At 43.4% G+C, this 18,038-nt stretch overlaps 2 protein-coding genes across 3 annotated transcripts in view; one reads left to right on the forward strand and one right to left on the reverse strand.

The window, feature by feature from the left end:
• Window positions 1-13,806, forward strand: part of arhgef15b (Rho guanine nucleotide exchange factor 15b) — a 19,194-nt gene extending 5,388 nt beyond the window's left edge. The window contains exons 2-16 of one of the 2 annotated variants that reach the window (XM_027287941.1): window positions 3,229-3,750; window positions 6,291-7,268; window positions 7,345-7,399; window positions 7,731-7,795; window positions 8,105-8,379; window positions 9,360-9,520; window positions 9,748-9,900; window positions 10,052-10,181; window positions 10,671-10,745; window positions 11,045-11,137; window positions 11,225-11,379; window positions 12,252-12,419; window positions 12,503-12,588; window positions 12,679-12,783; window positions 13,152-13,806. In XM_027287941.1, the coding sequence (XP_027143742.1) occupies window positions 3,330-3,750; window positions 6,291-7,268; window positions 7,345-7,399; window positions 7,731-7,795; window positions 8,105-8,379; window positions 9,360-9,520; window positions 9,748-9,900; window positions 10,052-10,181; window positions 10,671-10,745; window positions 11,045-11,137; window positions 11,225-11,379; window positions 12,252-12,419; window positions 12,503-12,588; window positions 12,679-12,783; window positions 13,152-13,321 (3,090 nt within the window). In that variant the 5' untranslated portion in view covers window positions 3,229-3,329 and the 3' untranslated portion in view covers window positions 13,322-13,806. The remainder of the gene's footprint in view (window positions 1-3,228; window positions 3,751-6,290; window positions 7,269-7,344; window positions 7,400-7,730; window positions 7,796-8,104; window positions 8,380-9,359; window positions 9,521-9,747; window positions 9,901-10,051; window positions 10,182-10,670; window positions 10,746-11,044; window positions 11,138-11,224; window positions 11,380-12,251; window positions 12,420-12,502; window positions 12,589-12,678; window positions 12,784-13,151) is intronic. The other variant, XM_027287942.1, reaches the window with a different exon arrangement.
• Window positions 13,807-14,185: 379 nt separating this feature from the next.
• Window positions 14,186-17,298, reverse strand: LOC104923998 (uncharacterized). Its single transcript, XM_019268832.2, has 4 exons — window positions 17,076-17,298; window positions 16,861-16,990; window positions 16,695-16,783; window positions 14,186-15,142 (listed from the first exon to the last, which is right to left on the reverse strand). Exons 1-4 carry the CDS (start codon window positions 17,100-17,102, stop codon window positions 14,354-14,356), a joined length of 1,035 nt encoding a protein of 344 aa, XP_019124377.2. The 5' UTR covers window positions 17,103-17,298; the 3' UTR covers window positions 14,186-14,353.
• Window positions 17,299-18,038: the final 740 nt, after the last annotated feature.

The following is an 18,038-nucleotide window of genomic DNA, read 5'->3' on the forward strand; positions in this document are numbered from 1 at the left end:
TTTTTTAATTAACTTCTTAAAGGCTTCCCTCCGCTGTGATGTTATAATCATTAAACGTATGTCAGTTTTTTTCCCATCCAACAGCCCAGCAACATTTTTCTCATCAGCCTGAAACATGAAACGCTGTCTGTCTCTTTATTACAAGCTCACTCACTGTGGCCGCACGCACAACCCATTTGAACTGGTCCGACGAGCTGGTGCACTTTCTCAGAAACAAACCACGTTACGTTGGTATTGACTAGTGGCTCTTAGTTAACAGACCCAAAAAGTAGATTGTTTGTGGGCAAGTTTTTCCTCACTCGAACCGAGGGTCTAAGGACAGATGGGTTCACTCCCTGTTACAGATTGTAAAGCCCTCTGAGGCAATGTATTTGTGATTTTGGCTTACAAATAAAATTTGATTGTGATTTTTTTGTCATGACTAAAACAGCTTTTAATCTTTCACAAAGCAGTACAACACTTTGAAATCGGTGTCCAGTTATTAAATGATGCTCTTGTTTAAAGTTAGGGCTCTTGCAGGAGACAGATTTTAAAAAATTCAGAATCTGTACATCAGAGGCCAAGATGACCTGACTACATTTCCCATCATGCAACCGAATATTCTTATTCTTATTTTCTTTATACTCCCTCCAGAACCACAGACAACATTAAACTCCTGTTTTCCCCATTGACATCATAAAGACTGGAAGGTGTATGCGTGACGTCACCCACAGGTTTCTAAGAAGTTACTTACCTGTCAATCAAAGCGTCCATGCTTTTAATTATTTTAAGCCTTAATATAATTTTAACAGGTGAGTTATATAAAAAAAAAAATCAGCCTCAGTACAGTTGTCATGAACAGGGAAATTATCTGTAGAGACCAAATTTCTTGTACCAGGCTGTAAACATGTTTATTCCTGCTGTGAAGTTGGACATTTTAACATGGGGACTTGTCCTGAAGCCAGCCTCAAGTGGACGTTTGAGGAACTGCAGTTTTTTGGCTCTTGCACATTGACTTCACTTGGTTTTGCCAAGATAAATAGTGCTCCTCGTGCCCTTTTATCAGGCTGCAGTTTCATGTTTTTCCGTATCAGCAGCTGCTGCTGAATCAGACCGCACCTAGCAAATATTTTCTTTAGGGATTTAATCTGTTTATCCAAAACCCAGAGATATTAAATGTTCAGCAATATATACCCAGGAAAGCAGTTTAATTTCTGGAATCAACTAAAGGCATTAATCCACTGATTGTTAGAGCATTTACTACTGAAATAATTAGTGGATTAATCAGTTAATCCACCAAGAGAAAATGCATTAACTCCAATTAATTCAACAAATGATTTCAGGCCATTCATCAGCACATCGCTGTTGAGATATTTCAGTCAGTGGTGCTGCTAGTGTGGCTAAAATATCAGATACTTGGGGTTCATATGACTGCCAGCTGCTTATTATCGGTGTCTGTGACAGGCATCTGTCTGCCTTTTTAAAAATAATTGCATACTAAACGATTCTATCTATTAATTAAAAAGCACAATCACCACACTAATTCCTTATTAAGTTAATTAAGTTCTCCTCAAGCAACTGCTGCTAAGAAAGTCACATAAAGCCGTGCAGAGACATTTTCATGCATGACTCAGGGGATGACTAACCCTCGTTCGGTGTGGTGTTGCATCAGCTGTTGCACACACATCAAAAAAAATACACGGCGAGAAGAATCTGCAGCGCGGACATTTGGTTTCCCCAGGATGGAAATTGAATTTCACTTTGTTGTCGTCATGTTTCTTTTTATAGACGGCCAAAGAAAGGCTGAGAGAAGTGCCACGTTTGACTGCTTCATTTGAATACAGAAGATATACAGTATCACTGTTGGGAGGATCAGTGTTTCTGCATCTGTAGATTTTCTTGCAGTGCGTACGTTGCAAACTTGGGGTCAAATATTTGAAAGCCTTGACATTTATGCAAAGATCGCAGAAAATGTTGGAGAACAAGAAAATATATAAGGAGTGTACGGATATTTTTAGAGCACCTGTAGGTGAAAGATCACAGAGAGCCTGAAGCTCTTCAACCTGCCAAGGCAACAGTGGACAGGGAGGAGTGATTATAAATGTATATTTGTATTGAAACAGTGGTTAACTATTAATTGAATGACACCGCTGTGACATGAATCATATGCCTGTCTGCTGCACAAGAGCAGACTGAAGAAGAACTGACGTTTAATTGACTGTCTGACTGAAGATCAAGTTGTAATAAAGTCAAACCGAGACCGGAGATCCCTCCAAAACCATCGCTATAGTCCGGCTCTGCTTCTCTGGAAGACTTCCAGTAGTCTGACTCTTACTGTCATCACTTCTTTCTTTGATCGGCTCTGATACTGATGCCAGCCATCGGAGCAGTAAACGAATAAACAACATCATGCCTGTTAACTGGCAGTCATTAATAAATGATATTTCAAGAAGCTGTATTGAGGAAGTTTGCAATGTAAAAAGCACCTGTAGCCGTACTTCCTTTTGCAATACTTGTTATCAATTGTTTTAATTGTGGGGTTGTGCTCCTTACAGTGCAAAGTCCATAATCCTCTGAGGCCTCCTACTGCAGGGGATTTCTAACGTGGAGCTCAAAGTCCAACACTGTAATGGAAAATACTGAATTACGCAGCGTTTGTTGCCTTAAGTAAATGTTTCTTTCAGCCGCAGAGAATGACTATAATTACAGTGAATCATTTTCTTTTTTAAGGGGTCACAACCCAAAAAGGTTGAGAACCACTAACCACTGTGTAATCGCAACGTCCCCAAGTTTGAATCTGATCAGAGATTCCCCTGGAAAAAGACTTGTGGGCCCTTATCACATCCTTATCATAGAGAGCAGAGATATTGTAAGTCATATCCATGACGTCACCCAAAGGTTTCTGAAGAACCGTGGTCCTGCCTCTGCCGTCACCTGGCTAATCTAAATATAGGCAAAGATGTGGAGTCATAAAATGTGCTTAGATACCCAGTAATAAAATAAAACAGTTCCAAACCACTGACAGTACAACTGCATTTGTATAAAGCTCCAGAGCTTAATGTGACAAATCGTCTTAAGTGATCACCTGGTCACCTGAGTCAAGTTTGGGTGGGGCTGAAGACTACAAGTTGAAAAATGAAAAGAATTTCCTTTTCCTGAGTCATGTAGACGCCACATTTTGACAGTACAAATAACAATACCTCTGGTTCCGGTCTTGAACTTACTTTCTCTTTCTCTTTTACTCATTAGGTGATGATGAGATTCTCACATTGACCCTTGCCTTCAAGGCCTGACCTCTGATTGGTCAGGGCTGAGAGTGAAACACGCCATAAAAGAAGAATCCAGCTACCATGTCTGTTCAGGAAGCACCCCAACGGGCCACATCGCCTTTGCCCCTCAAACCTGAGGCCAAACCGAGACCGGAGATCCCTCCAAAACCGTCAGCACAATCCAACTCCCCTCCCCTGGCACACTCGAGCAGCAATACAAGTCTTTCCGAAGGGAAGGTGAAGAGGATTGTGAACCAGTTTAGCAAACAGGAATCTGAGCAGAGCGAGCCGGGGGAACAACTCACTAATGGCACTGCAGAAGTCAAGCCGTTGAAACGGTTCAAACGGCCGCCTACGGTAAAACCTAAACCGGGCCGTGCAAGTCTGCCGCTTAAGCTGGGGAGAGAGCAGGCGCCTCCACTGCCTGCGAAGAGGAGCCGAAAGCCCAAAGAGAGAGGAGGAGAGGAGGGGGACAGCGTCAGCTTGGAAGGAGGTCGATCAGGTACAGTGGATTTTTACTGATTTTATATTTTACTTTTAAATATATTTCATATATATTAGATTTTATGCTGCAAGTAATTCTGATCAACTAGACTACAACAGCATCAACTAAAACATGATGAAATCAGCATGACAGCACACTACAAATGTTACTCTGCTATCTCCATATCCTGAAAATATATAACATGTAAATAAATATGAATGTGTACACTGAAAGTCAGGTTTTGAGTAAAGTAATACGTCTGAATTTCAGATTTCTTTAATAAATATTCTGTATTTTATAGAGCCTTGTTAATATAGGCGTGTACCTCGTTGGTGTACCTGTGTACCTCAACAGACCGCCTCACTGTCGTGCCAACAATGACATTAAATCACACCCCTCTTGTGTAATATCGCTTAATTAATACCCGGCAGACGACCAGATTTCACTGGAGCTCACCTGTCCCTCTTCCAGCTTGATTCGATCAACACCAGGAAGCCGTGTCACATGATTTCTTGAAATAAAGTTAAAATATTTCAGACTTCGGCTGTCATTAAGTTTAGTTTATTGCAGCTGAACAAAGATCAGGTGACACTATAAGAGTCTGTCTTCTGCTCATGCAGCGTTAATGCATGATTTTCACGCTAACCACACAGTCCAGGTTCACAGAGAGAGTGTGATCGTAGATAAAAATGTCATTCTTCAAGAAATTCGCAAGAAGATCAAAAAAGGCGTGTAAGTACATGTAGAGATGTGTGTGTGTGCACTGGTTTATTTTGAAATCTAAATCTATAGCGTGGTCAGGGTGTAGCTCTGACAGGTGTGTTGCTGCCAGCAGCCGTGAACAGGTTCAGTCAGTCAGCTGTGTGTACGAGTGCGTAAGAGGGGGAGCTCGCGTGCGTGTGAAAGCAGGAAGTGACACCGGTTGTTCCCGCTTGCAAGTGAAAAAAAGATAATCCGCATCAGCCCGGCACCGTCTTCTTATCCTCTAGTTGTTGGCCGTAAAGTCGTAAACTGGAGCACGTCAAAAAATTGGAGATTTGTTTCAGTTTTAATCTGTAGCTCGTTGACACGGGGGCCTTCTTTTGCCGAGTCATGATTCTCAGCTTTCTCCTGACTCGACAAAAGAGGAACCCAGAGACATGAGATTTTATTGGCTCTCTGAGAGAGAAAGAGGTTTGTGTGTTCCCTCCCCAGTTACTCATACTGTACTAAAGTATCACTTCCTTGTTTTGGTTCCCTGTGAACAATAACAAGTCTAAAAGCTGCGACTAATGATCAATGTCAGTATCAATTTATCTATCGGTTAACTTCCGATCAGTCTTTTAGATCAGTGTCACTTAAACCTTTTACACCTCAGATAATTCATTGGCAAACATTGGCAACACATGACTAATCTAATGCATGAACACGAGGTATGCAAGAGGCTGATAGTGAAACAAGATATTACGGGAAATGCCAAGCTTGTTACATTTCATTCCTCCATGCCACCACTGGTAAACATACCAGCTCGTGTTTCAGACAATAAGATCTCAGAAAATATTTCTGATATTTCGCAGTTTGGCAAGAGCTAAGATAAGATTGCATTTTCTTTTCGTAACAAAAATCCACAACCTAAAAATATTAAACGTACTGCACAATGATATAAAAACAGAAAAAAAAACGTTTGACTTCAAAAATCAAAATAGTAATTTTCTGTAGATCGAGAGCCAATCATTTCAGCTCTACTGGTCATATTCGAGCAGTTTTTGGAGGTTTAAATGTGTAGGATTTATTACCCGACTGAATACTCCTCGCCTCATCCCCTTCCCATAGAAGGCCATGAAGCTAGAAAATGCCCTCTCGAGAGCCGGCGTTTGGTTTATTTGTTTGTTGTTCCACTGTATAAAAATGAGGAACTGCAGTTTTTTGGCACTTTGTGTAGCGTTCACAGCAACTTGGATCACACAAAATAAATACATACTTATGAATATTATATTAATTTCTAGTTCCTACATTTTACACGCTGACCTTTAACTACCATGTCCTTGTGTTAAACTAATAATTACCTGTCTGAAAAAAGCTCAATCCTCTTTCCATCTTTATTAAACTATGTTTTTAATGAGACATCTGCATTGGCTCACTGACCCGTTTAACCTTCATCCTCCACTCTCCGCTCTCTTTCCGCTGCCTCCTCCATTTCCTTTTGTCAATATTGGATTTTTTTTTCTCCTTCTTCTTCCATGCAACATTCCAAACTTGCCATGAATATTTGAACAAACCGCTCGCAGATGTGCTGTATTTGCATAGTGATGAACTGCTGACTCGACAGCACGCCGTGTGCCACGCAAAGCTGATGGAAAAAAAAATGAGTGAGGTTTAGACGCCCTAACTGTGGGATGCACATGTAGGAAAGAATCCCGGCAGGAAACAGCTCATTCACACCCCGGTAGCTTTGTAGTTTGTAGCCTTGGATGTGGAGGAAAAATGTTTGTTTCTACACCAACAGGAGGAAAAAGTGAAAGATGCTGATGTGATTTATTTTCTTCCATTTAACCCGTGTTGCTTCTTTTGTGATGCAGCGCCCGATGGAAAAGAGGTGGAGACTCAGCCGATTGGAGGAGCTGAAGCGGAGGCGGAGCATAGTCCGTACGCGCCTCTCGGCCCCAGCTGCGAGCCGAACTGCGGCTGCGTGTGCCACATCCAGTGGCCTGGCATGAAACTGATATGGGTGCCTGTGGATGAAGACGGCGGGGAGGAGGAGGGCGAAGCTGGAGGCGAGGATGAGACTGATGAAGAGCAGAGGGTGGAGGATGGGGAGGATGAAGAGGTAGGGATAGGTGAGGAAGGGGACAGCGAGGCAGGGGATGAGGGGGACAGGACTTCTGTGGTTGATGAGAGTGAAGTGAAGCAAAATAAGAATAAGTTCCACCAAAATTTGGACGTTTTGATCGCAGAGGGTCACCGGAGACGTTCGGACCCCGGCCCTCACTCTGTTCTCGCGCTCGCTGTCACCCGCTCTCATTCTCCCCCTGTTCCCCCGAAACAGTCTCAGTCAGCACAAATCCACCACCCCCCCGCCCAAAACGAGGAAGAAGAAAACATTTATGAGGATACGCTTTTTGTGGTCGAGCCCAAAAAGGCTGCGCCTGTGTGTAAGGAGCTGGATATTCCTCTGATCAAGGTGCGCAAACCAGCCCGTCGGTCTAAACTGTCCTACAGCACCTCAGACCCAACATCAGAGTTTCAGGCTGGCGCAGAGCCCACCCCGAGCCCAGACGAAGTGCCGCCTGCCATCCCGCCGAGGATGCCCGTGCCTCAGGACAGTCGCAGCCTCACTCCAGTGCATCGTGCCGGTGTTCCTCTCCCGCAGCCCACAGTGGAGGAGTGGCGCAACTTGCGTCCATCTTCCCCAAACAGCTCTACTGGCAGCGGGCTGAGCCCCCAACGGGCTATCACTCCACCCCCAGCCAGCCCTCACAGACCTCCACCTCCACCGCCAAAGGCAGATCCCAGGAGGCTCAGCAGCGCCTCACTGCAGTCCATCACGTCGAGGAAAGGTTTGCAGTGAACTGATAACATGATCTTTGCCCAAGATGAGTTATGAATGATGCAGAAGTTCATTTTTAATTTCAGATGCAGAGGAGAATGGAGGGTATGAAGGAGAGAAAGAGGACACAGTGGAAGAACCGTGAGTCTCTCTGACCCTCTGATAATAGGCTGATGATATTCTATATTTTTCTATATTATACTATATTAATGCTACTAACAAGTGTCTAAGCAAGACAAACCTGACGTAGCTTGTTTTTCTGTGACATAAAAACACATGAATAGACCGCACCGTTGCCCTGGGCGACACATTGTTGGTTGTAGTTTCTACGGGATTTGTTGACAAAAAGAAAAATATCCAATTTCACCAGCCTTGACCTTAAAGTCAGCGTATCGAGTAATCATTATGTCATCCACTATTTTGTCGAACAGCTCGGTTTCACATCACCCTTTATCTTTCTTTCTTGCTCCAGGCCGGTCAGGAGAGGCTCCCTCAAGAGGGAGTCTTCGTTCAGCTGGGAGTCCCGGCTGCAGGATGGTACGGCTGTAACAAAACAAGACATCACAGGATAAACCAGGACACTGAAAGCATCACACTAATACTTCTAACAGCATACAATGCACCTTTATCATTTAGTAATAATGTCTGTAATTCATGATTTATTTGTACATTTAGAGTAAATATCCATTTTCAGTCAGTGTACTAATACAGTACGGACTATGTACTATTTGTCACCGCATACTGTTCTTCCATTAGTATAATAAAAAGCAATATACTTCACAATTTAAATATACCTGCGACTGTAAACTGTTAACTCGTCATGTTTTGGTCATGTGTTCTCCTCAGAGCCTCTGTACCAAACATACCGCGCCACCGTCATCACCAAGGAGATCCGGCGTCAGACAGTTTGCCGCAACATCAGTAAAACTAGTGCCGACTACGCTATGGACTGGACAGCACGTCGCTCTGGGACTGGGACTGGGGCTGCAACTGGAAACGGAGGACCCAGGGGAAGCCCCGTGCCCACTCCGGGCCAGAGCACCCTGTGGCAGGACCTCCCAAATGTACGGGACAGCGGAGTGCTGGAGCAGCTCACGCCTGAGCAGTGCAAGTACCAGGAGGTGAGGGACCGATGTGAGGGCGAGGAGGGAGAGGCTAATGCACCAAGGAGAGATTACATAAAGGGGAATCAATGATGCGAAGAGAAGTGAAACGGGAGACGCTGCATCAAGTTTTTAAATCACACTTTAAAGTAATAATGTGATGTTTTTATGAAATGTAAGGCCCACTCTGCATCACTTTATCACTCACTGCTGTAATATAATATCGATTCACTCTATGGTCAGTTCATGAAAGCTTTTCCAGTCAGTCTTCCAACTTCGCCAGACAGGAGAAACATCCTTTAAAGTACAGGAAGTGATGCATTTTTGAAGAGCAAATTAACCGTAAGATATTATTTGATTTTAATTGAAGAGAAAATGAGAAACAATTATGAATCCATCAATAAAACAAGAAATCGATAATAGGAATAACAGTCATTACACAGGTTAATTAAAAAAGTATTATTTATTGTGTCACAGTGGATTATTTTATACTTTATCTTATATGAATTAAATGGGGATTATTTCTACTTTAATTTGAATTTGTGAATCAATTTGTATCACAGTTTTCAAAATAGATTCACCAAAAACACAAGACTACAACGAAGATTATTGAAGAGACATTCCAGTTCATCACTTTGCTTTCTTACTTTTTCCAGCTCTTTTTGAGTTACTAAGGCAAAACCTTGTAAATCTATGTGGTATAATAGACCATATACTAATAACAACCATTCTTACAGTTGGTCTCCCGAGCTATGTAAATCCTTCAAACTTTTAGACATGAGTTGTTCCTTGAGCAGCTGTTCTCCCTGGAAAAACTCCCAACATTTCCATCCATAGACAGAACCCAGCGCTCTTGTAGGGTAAAAATCTTGGCAGGAAAGCTACATTAACAAAGAGGAGCCTGTTTTTAAACTGTGCTGATTCCCATTTTCCTAATCTGAATTTTTAGCTGCTTTATGTCTAAAACGTGTCACGTTATTCACCTCCTCCCCTGACAGAGTATGTTTGAAGTTTTGACATCTGAGGCCTCTTACCTTCGATCGCTGCGAGTTCTGACCGAACACTTCCTGAACAACCGGGACCTGGACGAGACGCTGATCATCAGAGACAAAAAGACCCTCTTCTCCAACATCCTGAGGGTCCGGGAGGTCAGCGAGAGGTGAGAAATGTCAGAAAGAAGGACAGAGAGGGAGATAAAGGAAATGGGAAATGGTAAGGTGATTTATGAGTTGGGAGGTCAGTGGGACAAAAATACCAACAGATAGGAAGGAAAAGGAGAGATGTCATTTCCTGACCTGAGGTCAGGCGGGGGTCAATTAAAGCTTTGTAAGTCTTTATCTATTTGTTCTTTATGGTTCATGAAGTCTTTGTCATCTTACTCCACAGGTTCTTGAAAGACCTGGAGGACCGCATATTTGAGGATTTGGTCTTCCCTGACATCTGTGGCATAATCCACTACCACGCCCAGCACAACTTCCCCGCCTACATCGACTACGTCCGCAACCAGATCTACCAGGACAAGACCTTCACCTTGCTCATGTAAGAGAATGCATGAAGGCATGCTGGTTGGGTTTTAACTGTGTTTTTTATTACAAATGACAATTCTCAAAGATCAATGTTTCTAGCTTCAATCAGGATGAAGCTGTACAATCCTAAAGCTGCGTTACACACCATTCGTTTGTGTCTACAGGAAGAACAACACACAGTTTGCTGCGGTCATCACTCGTCTCCAAGAGTCGCCTCAATGCCAGCGGCTGCCCTTCATGTCCTTCTTGCTGCTGCCCTTCCAACGAATAACGCGCATCAAAATGCTCATCGAGGTGAGCAGAGATTGTAAAAATCTCACCGTAAACATGTTGATCTTTACACACTGCTTGGCTGTTTGTGGTTTTGACTCGATTCTCAGACGAAGAAGTAAAGATTTGCCTGTTTGCTTTTGGTTTTTCCAAAGGCTCAGGGGGCCAGTGTCGCGTGTTAACTGGAGCGTGACAACAATGCAGTTAGTCTTTGCAAAGTTTTGAATGAGTTCCTCAAGTGTCTTGAGCATAATGCCACGATACATTCTCAATAACTGACCCTTCTCCTCTCCATTGAGAGTCAATAGTCTAGAGTTCATCACGGTGTCTTGGTTTGTGGAAAGCCTTCATTCCAGCGTTATCTTCACCGCTGCTTCTTGACCCATGAGCAAACACACAGGCACACCTTGCCTCAACTTTTCCGAACTCTGTTTGCCTTTAGATGGAAAAAATGTATCCTGGTGATGCTGTTTGTCCGCTGCAGAAATAGAAATTTGTTGTCTGGTGTTTTAGAACATCCTGAAGAGAACAAAGGAGAGGACAAACGAGGAGGAGACGGCCTCCAAGGCTTTGGCTTCTGTCTCAAAGGTAAACGCTCCTCACTCTTCACCCTCCCTTCGGCTACAAATCCTTATAATTTGACTCCTGAGTGCTTTGCATGCCTCTGGAAATTTGACGTCAGCCATTGTTTGAAGGATTTCCTATTGGTTGAGCGCGGCGGTGACACCGAGTCACATGTGTCACTGAGGACAAAGGCTGTGTGAGAGTTTTCTCAAACTGAAACTGACCATATCGCCTTCAACAACAACAACAACAAGGCAATATGAGGTTTTTAAGTGTTGATTTCATCGTCTTAAATCTTTTCTTCTACTCTTATAATCATGCAGATCATTGACGAGTGTAACACACAGGTGGGAAAGATGAGACAGATGGAGGAGTTAATTCATGTCTCCCAAACACTGGAGTTTGACAAGCTCAAGGTAAACTCTAAACACACACACACGATAAATGTGTGCATGACTGGACTTTTATTTTGAAAAACAGATCAACGTCTCTGTCCTCTGCAGGCCATCCCGATCATCTCCCAGACACGATACTTGGAGAAGAAGGGAGAGCTGCAGGAAATGTCTAAAGGAGGAACGCTCTTCAACATGAGGGCAAAGTTCACCCCAGTCTACCTCTTCCTCTTCAACGATCTGTTCGTCATCACCGTCAAGAAAGGGTGAGGCGGCGTCAACAATCAATTGGAAGCAAAGAGGACTGAGAGATGACGTCTGACAACAAAAAATACATCGATCTGACACAAACTCTGACAGCTTTGAGAAATCCTGAACTCAACTTTCACGTCTACACATTTTTAGTTATCAGATGAATTGACATTGTACATTTATGGTGCCCAAAGATGAATCCTAACACACACAATTCAAGCCCATCAGGACGAACTTTAATCACTATGGTGACCCAACTAGCACCAACATCTGATCAGGATTTTAGTGGTTTATAACCAAATACCTGCATCAGTCTCAGCTCTTCTTTGTGTTTGGTGCAAATGTTAGCATGGATTCTTCTTAATGATCTACATCTGCGAGCTTTTGTACACCGCGTCATTATCAGGCGTCTTTGCTTATGATTTATGAGAGTTCAATCAACTGCCAGAGACTACACAACTGCTTAAGTGCCCAGTAAACCTCCTTCATGACTCTTATGTAATGCCACCGTTTCCTGTAAGTCACTCTGTGAGCTGAGGTTATGTATTAACTTCAACATGTTGGTTTATTTTTAACCTCATTAACAATTACGGTTTTAATCGGTTGTGGGAATCACCTCGGTTGTCTTTACGATGCTTCGTGCAGAGAAAGTCTGTCCCTCTCCTCGCTCTTAACAACATATCATGATGCCGCTGTTGAACAAAACCGCAGAACTTTTTAACAGTGTGTCATTGCTACTGAAATGACTCCAAATTCCCCAAAAATAGCAGGAAGTTGTGTTAAAAGAGAATTAAGAGGAAGAGAGGAGTACTTCTCATATTAGACAGCAGATATGAATACAATTTTTAAAAAAAATTGTGTTCTCCTTTTTTTTTTTCCCCAACAGCGCAGAGCGTTTTGTGGTACTCGACCATGCCCATCGCTCTCTGGTGCAGGTGCAGGCGATAGATGAAAGCGGGAACAGCGGCGGCCCCTACGAACACTGCTTCAACCTCACCCTGCTGGAAAACCACCAGGGACGCATGATGGAGAGGCTGTTGAAAGCTCCGTCACAGTGAGACTAATTAAAAAAAAAAAAAATCTTATTACAATCACACACCTAAAGACTTAAGACTCACAACTGTTTGTGTCGAACAGATCAGACATGCACAGGTGGATGGCGGCTTTCCCCAACCCCACCAAGCCTGACGGAGATGAGGATGAAGTGATTTATGAGGACTGGGGTGAGGACTACAAGCGGTACTACAGCATGTGTTTGTGTGCTTGTTAGCTGTCCATAGTTGCTTACGTCGATATGTGTGTGTGCGTGTCAGATTGTCCTCAGGTGCAGTGCGTGGAGCAGTACGTCGCCCAGCAGGCAGACGAGCTCGCCCTGGAGCCCACCGAGATCGTCAACGTCATCCGTAAAACCAACGAGGGTAAGAATGTGGAAGCAATCCCAGACTAAGGAGTTGTTTACGTCTTTTTCAGATAGTAAAATCAGAAAATCTACTTCAGGGATCACTCCTCAAAAGCGATATGAATCTGTGCTTACAGGAATAGCACAGATTCATATCGCTCATAATGTCTGTCTGTCTGTGGATCTAGATTAAGAATCAGTCCTGACGTCACATTGCATCATTAACACGCCCCTTCCTTTGACTCTGTTGTTTACACGCCCTAACCCTCAATCCCCGACCCTCCACCGTAGCAGTTTATTGATTTTTCTTGCATGAACGATACAGAAGCCTCCAATCTTCCCCTTTGTTTGTTCTCCTCTCCCGCCTCCCCTCCTCCCTCCTCTTAGGATTTTATGAAGGCATCCGCCTGTCGGACGGTCAGAAGGGCTGGTTCCCCGTGGGAAACGTCATAGAGATCACCAACGAGCACGTGAGGCGGCGAAACCTCCGAGAGCGCTACAGAGTCATGCAGGCTGCGAGCATGGTCACCAACAGCAAGCCCAGCACCTTACATTGAAGATCGACGGATTGTGGATGTTTACATTTTTAAAAAAAGGACGATAACTTTTATAGACTCTGTACATCAGTTTCTAACAACCAGGATATGAAAGATAAAAAGGAGAAGAGTGGCCGGTCATGAAACAAACCTGCAATCATCACCTTATTTATACTATTTCACTACTCGAGGCAGATCATTTACTGCTGACGCTGAAAAGAAACTTTGCGAACGTGCATGAGCGCAGCATCTCCTCGTCAGCCCTTACCCTCCACGTGCTCGGCGAGGAAACCGCAGGTTTGAAATGCCAGTCATTCTCTAGCGCTAGTGCTCGACCAGTTTGTAGACATGTCATGCCCGCTGCGACGAGAAGAGCTGGATGTTTCTGTAAATGCTCAGTCTCATTCCTGCCTTGCACAACAACCTGTCGTGTCACCACGGGATATGACTTTGAGGCGTGAGGAATTTTTCTCACCGCACGAACAAGAAAACTGATTCGGGAAGTGCCTTTTTAAATAGACGCTAAACACAGAACTACACACCGGGACTTCTGCCAGGATCGTACCGAGCACAAGAGCTTTGAAAATGCATGTACATGTGAGCTGAGCTGCTTTATGACGTTTCGGTGCTTGTGCTGTCTACTTGCTTGTAATACTGTAGCTCCCCCTGCAGCTCGTCGTCAGCGGAGACGTCTGCATATTATCTGTGGATAAATGTACAAAAATGATGTAAATACTGAGTGGTAGTAGTGTTTTTAATAAAAGAAAATGTGTCTTTTTAGCCAGCTGTTTGTTTGTCAGTAACAAGAGGCTCAGCTGTTGATTGTTTTTATTGAACACTGATGCGGTAGTGAGACAATTACAAGGCGAATGTGCAATATTTGTGTCTTCTCAAGTGGTAAATAAATCCTAGAAAAATACGTTTTTTTGGGGTCCAAACTTTCAAAGCAACCAGGGCAAACCGTCACCTAGTTGTTTCCATAATAAGAAAAATATAGTAAAGTCCCGTAATAACACACCCAGGGAAGAAAAGACCCTCAAAAATTTAAGAGAATCACTGCACAATATCCAACGATCCAACGTTGCCGAGGCTCAGGAGTACAAGCACGGCATCTCCCTCAGAGTCCGAGAGCGTCCGTTGATCTCGAGAGATGCTCGTTCTGCTCTTTGAGGACGCTGAAGGCAGCCTCGGTGGTGAAGACGATACGTCACCGACTGCCACGTCATCGGCATCCATTCCCTCCGCAAACACAAAATACCTCCAGCCTTGTTCTCCAGATTCCCCAACACGACTAAAGCTGACGTAGTCAATGTCGTGTTGGGTAAAATCAGTCCCGGATCCTTGACGCTGGTGTGGTAGAGAATCAGGGATTGTTGATGCTGTTCTATTGTCGTCGTGGCTCCAGATGTTGACCTCCTCCATCAGGCAAAAGCGACTCAAGAGGGTGTTGGCTGCATCAAGCTCTGCGACCGACCAACATCTCCCTTGCTGCGAATGACCTCTCAGACTGGGATGCTGCACATCGCTACAGCAGGGCTCATAAACTTGTGTGGGTTCAGGGTGACTGTCCATGTGTGGAGCAGTAAGGGTCTCATCAGTCTGTCTGGGCTCTTGGTAGTGCAGTTTCAGGAGGTTAGTAATGGCCTGGTCCTCCTCTTGGGTGAGCTGGAGGACGACCTGGCTTGGCTGCACCGGACGGTGGAGGGTGTCTATTTTAAAGGTGAGGCTGCCCAGATTCCTGGTGAGATGTGCGCCGGATCTAAATGGGTCTGGACGGGTTGGTGGGGCGGGGCGGGCGGTCATAACTGGCGGTGGAGTGTTTAGCTGGAAGCAATCGAGGACCTGATGGGAAGAGATTTTAATACAGATGTTGAGTGTACAGCTCCCAGTTATCTTTGTTTTCTGTTTCATACTCTCCAGAAGTATTCACAAAACACAAACATCACATGCCTTTGCTCCTGGTCTCAATTTCCTTTCAGCAGGGGGTCAGGGTCTTAGCTCTGTCTGACGGGACTGAGCCAATCTTATTAAATGTCCTCGTCTGTCTGAGCCCGTCCATAAGCTCTGCACGCTACATTACCCCCACCACCACTCAAAGAGAGGACAGTCTGGGCCCTCCGCATCACCTCAAACTACTACATACTTCAAAATAATGATTATTCACTGCACAGAGAGCTCTACATGCTGCTGTCCAACACTTAATTCAGTTTTTTTTTGCCTTAATCACTTTGAATATGAAACAACTAATGGATACATCTGCACATCAGAACAGGAGGGGAAACAAAATGTTTTGCCTTCAAATCTTGAATCAAATTCACCCGCTTGTAGTCTTGAAAATGACTTGGACTTATCTTAATGTGGCCCCACAGTGTTTATAGATGCATTTCCAAAACTTTACCACACACTTTGTACACATTTACATCCCTTTCTACTATATATTTTTCTTATTTTTATGAGTAATTTCAACCTTGTGTATACAAGCTACTGTGACCCGGTGTGGGATCATCAAGTCTATCCTAACACATCACTAACGTTTTTTTTTGCGCTTTCTCGTCTCTCAGGTTCTTATGCACCTTGTTCAGGGATTGTGGTTGCAGCATATGCTGCTTGTTTTAATTTATTATCATTATTATTGCTTCTGTCCATCTTTCTCTCCCTCAACCGGTCACAGCAGACGGTCGTATACCATGAACTGGGTTCTGCCTTTTAACCACCTCTTCCAAGCTAGTGGGAGAACCTAAAGTTGGTATGAAACCCATGAAGAACAGGTCTTATCTAGAGCTTGTATTTGGTTTGTCTGTTATGGGCTACTGTAGAAGAAACATGGCAGACTCCGTAAAAAAAGGACCCGCTCTCTATGTAGAGATAAGTCTCTTTCTAAAAGGTAACAAAAACACACCAATTCTTATTTTCAGGTGATTATACACTAATGAGAAGACAATACATTTCTCTACTGAACCTTTTAAAGGAAGTTTTTCCTTGCCGCTGTCGCCAAGTGTTTGCTCATGGTGGGCATTGTCGGGTAAATAAATATTATATTAAGCGTACAGTCAGCTCTATATTAAGGTTTTTTTATTTTTATTATTGTGTTTATTTTGTCCTCCAAGGACACTTCAAACCCACCTGTTTAAAACAGCCTTTCCCATCTGATTCAATTGCATTGAATACATTTTAACCTGTTTTTAATGTTGTATTCTTGTAATTTGATACTTTTATGCTTCTTTTTGTTTGTTTTTCTTATTTGCTGTCTACTCTCATTTATTGTCAGGTGTCCTTGGGTGACAGAAAGGCGCCTATGGAATAAAATGTATTATTATTTTTATAAATCCCATTATTATTAATGGTGTATCCATGACAACCGGCCTGCACGGCCCAGCAGTGTGTGCACTCTCACCGTCAGCTCAGTCACGAAGTTGGGGTTCCTCCTCCCGGAGCTCTCGGTGGGGTCGATGTAGTAAAACTCCGCGGGGATGATGGGGTGCACTGGGGGTTAGAGAGGGCAATGTTTGCAACATCTGGACCAGGCTTTTGAAACAGATGTGCAAACTCAGGTGACTCACGTGTTTGGCCGCTGTGATGGTGCATGAAGCCTGAAGCCGCGTACAGAGGCATGAAAGAGGGGTGGTGCAGGGTCCTGTTGGAGATGGGAGGCAGGGTGGAGGAGGTGGAGGTGGACCGCTGCTTGGACCTCTGTTTGAGGGGGGGAAACATGAAGATATGGACGCTAAACAAAAACACAAATTGTGCCAGAGAGCTGAAACGATATAAAACTCACGACACAGTGTCCTTCAGTGTGGTTCATGGTTGACTTTTATGGTCAATGTTGTTGCTCTAGTTGCTCAACATGTTGCTGTCAAACGTGAACCGTCATGGCGAAGCTAACAGCTAGTTAGCGCCCCCTGCTGGCTGGCCTCAGAGACCCCGTTCATGTAACGGTCCAGCGTTTTATATTTAAATATATCGGCACGAAGCACGTTATTGTATTAACCGCGATATTAATATTAAGTCAGCTATGTTTGTGATATAATGTAACTCAACTCTGCTTCATGTTTTCCAGGTTTATTAGTCATGTACAGGTTAACAACACAATGAAGTGTCAGCTCAGCGTTGCACAGCAGTGCACATAATGGATTAAAATAAACTAAAGTGAAATGCAATACTATAAAATGTTAGGTAAAGTGACAAGGTTGTGTCAGTATTGAGAAGTCACTGTTTAAAGATAAACCTACTATTCAAATCATATACAATATTTAAAGTGTTGACAGGAGTAAGGTGTCATGGGATATTGCAGAGTAAAATGACTTATTTTATAGTACTGCATGTTACTGACATGCAATACTGTAAAACACCAGTCACTCAGTTGGTGTGCATTTTGCAAAAGTGCCATTAGATTGTGAGTTCATAATTCTGATAGTAAACAGTCATGAGCTGCATTCAGTATAGAGGAAGTATTTGGAGCCTAAACAAAATAATAAAAATAAAGCTCCTGCATTAAAAGTGTTAAAGTATGAGGAAAACGTACTATAAGATTAAGAGTACTCCGTGCAGACAAATTTTACAAGACTGCAACTTTTTAAAAAAAATTAATTTTCTGTCCAAATAGCAAATGTATTCAAGTTTAAAATTAATAAGATGAGCAGCAAAACTCACATTTGAGAAGTTAGGACCATGACAGTGTGGAAATGTATAATAATGTTTGAATTAAAATAGACGTGTGTTAAATGTATCTGGGTAAGTA

The sequence above is a fragment of the Larimichthys crocea genome, chromosome XIV, assembly GCF_000972845.2.
Source record: "Larimichthys crocea isolate SSNF chromosome XIV, L_crocea_2.0, whole genome shotgun sequence".
Classification (NCBI taxonomy): Eukaryota; Metazoa; Chordata; class Actinopteri; family Sciaenidae; genus Larimichthys; species Larimichthys crocea.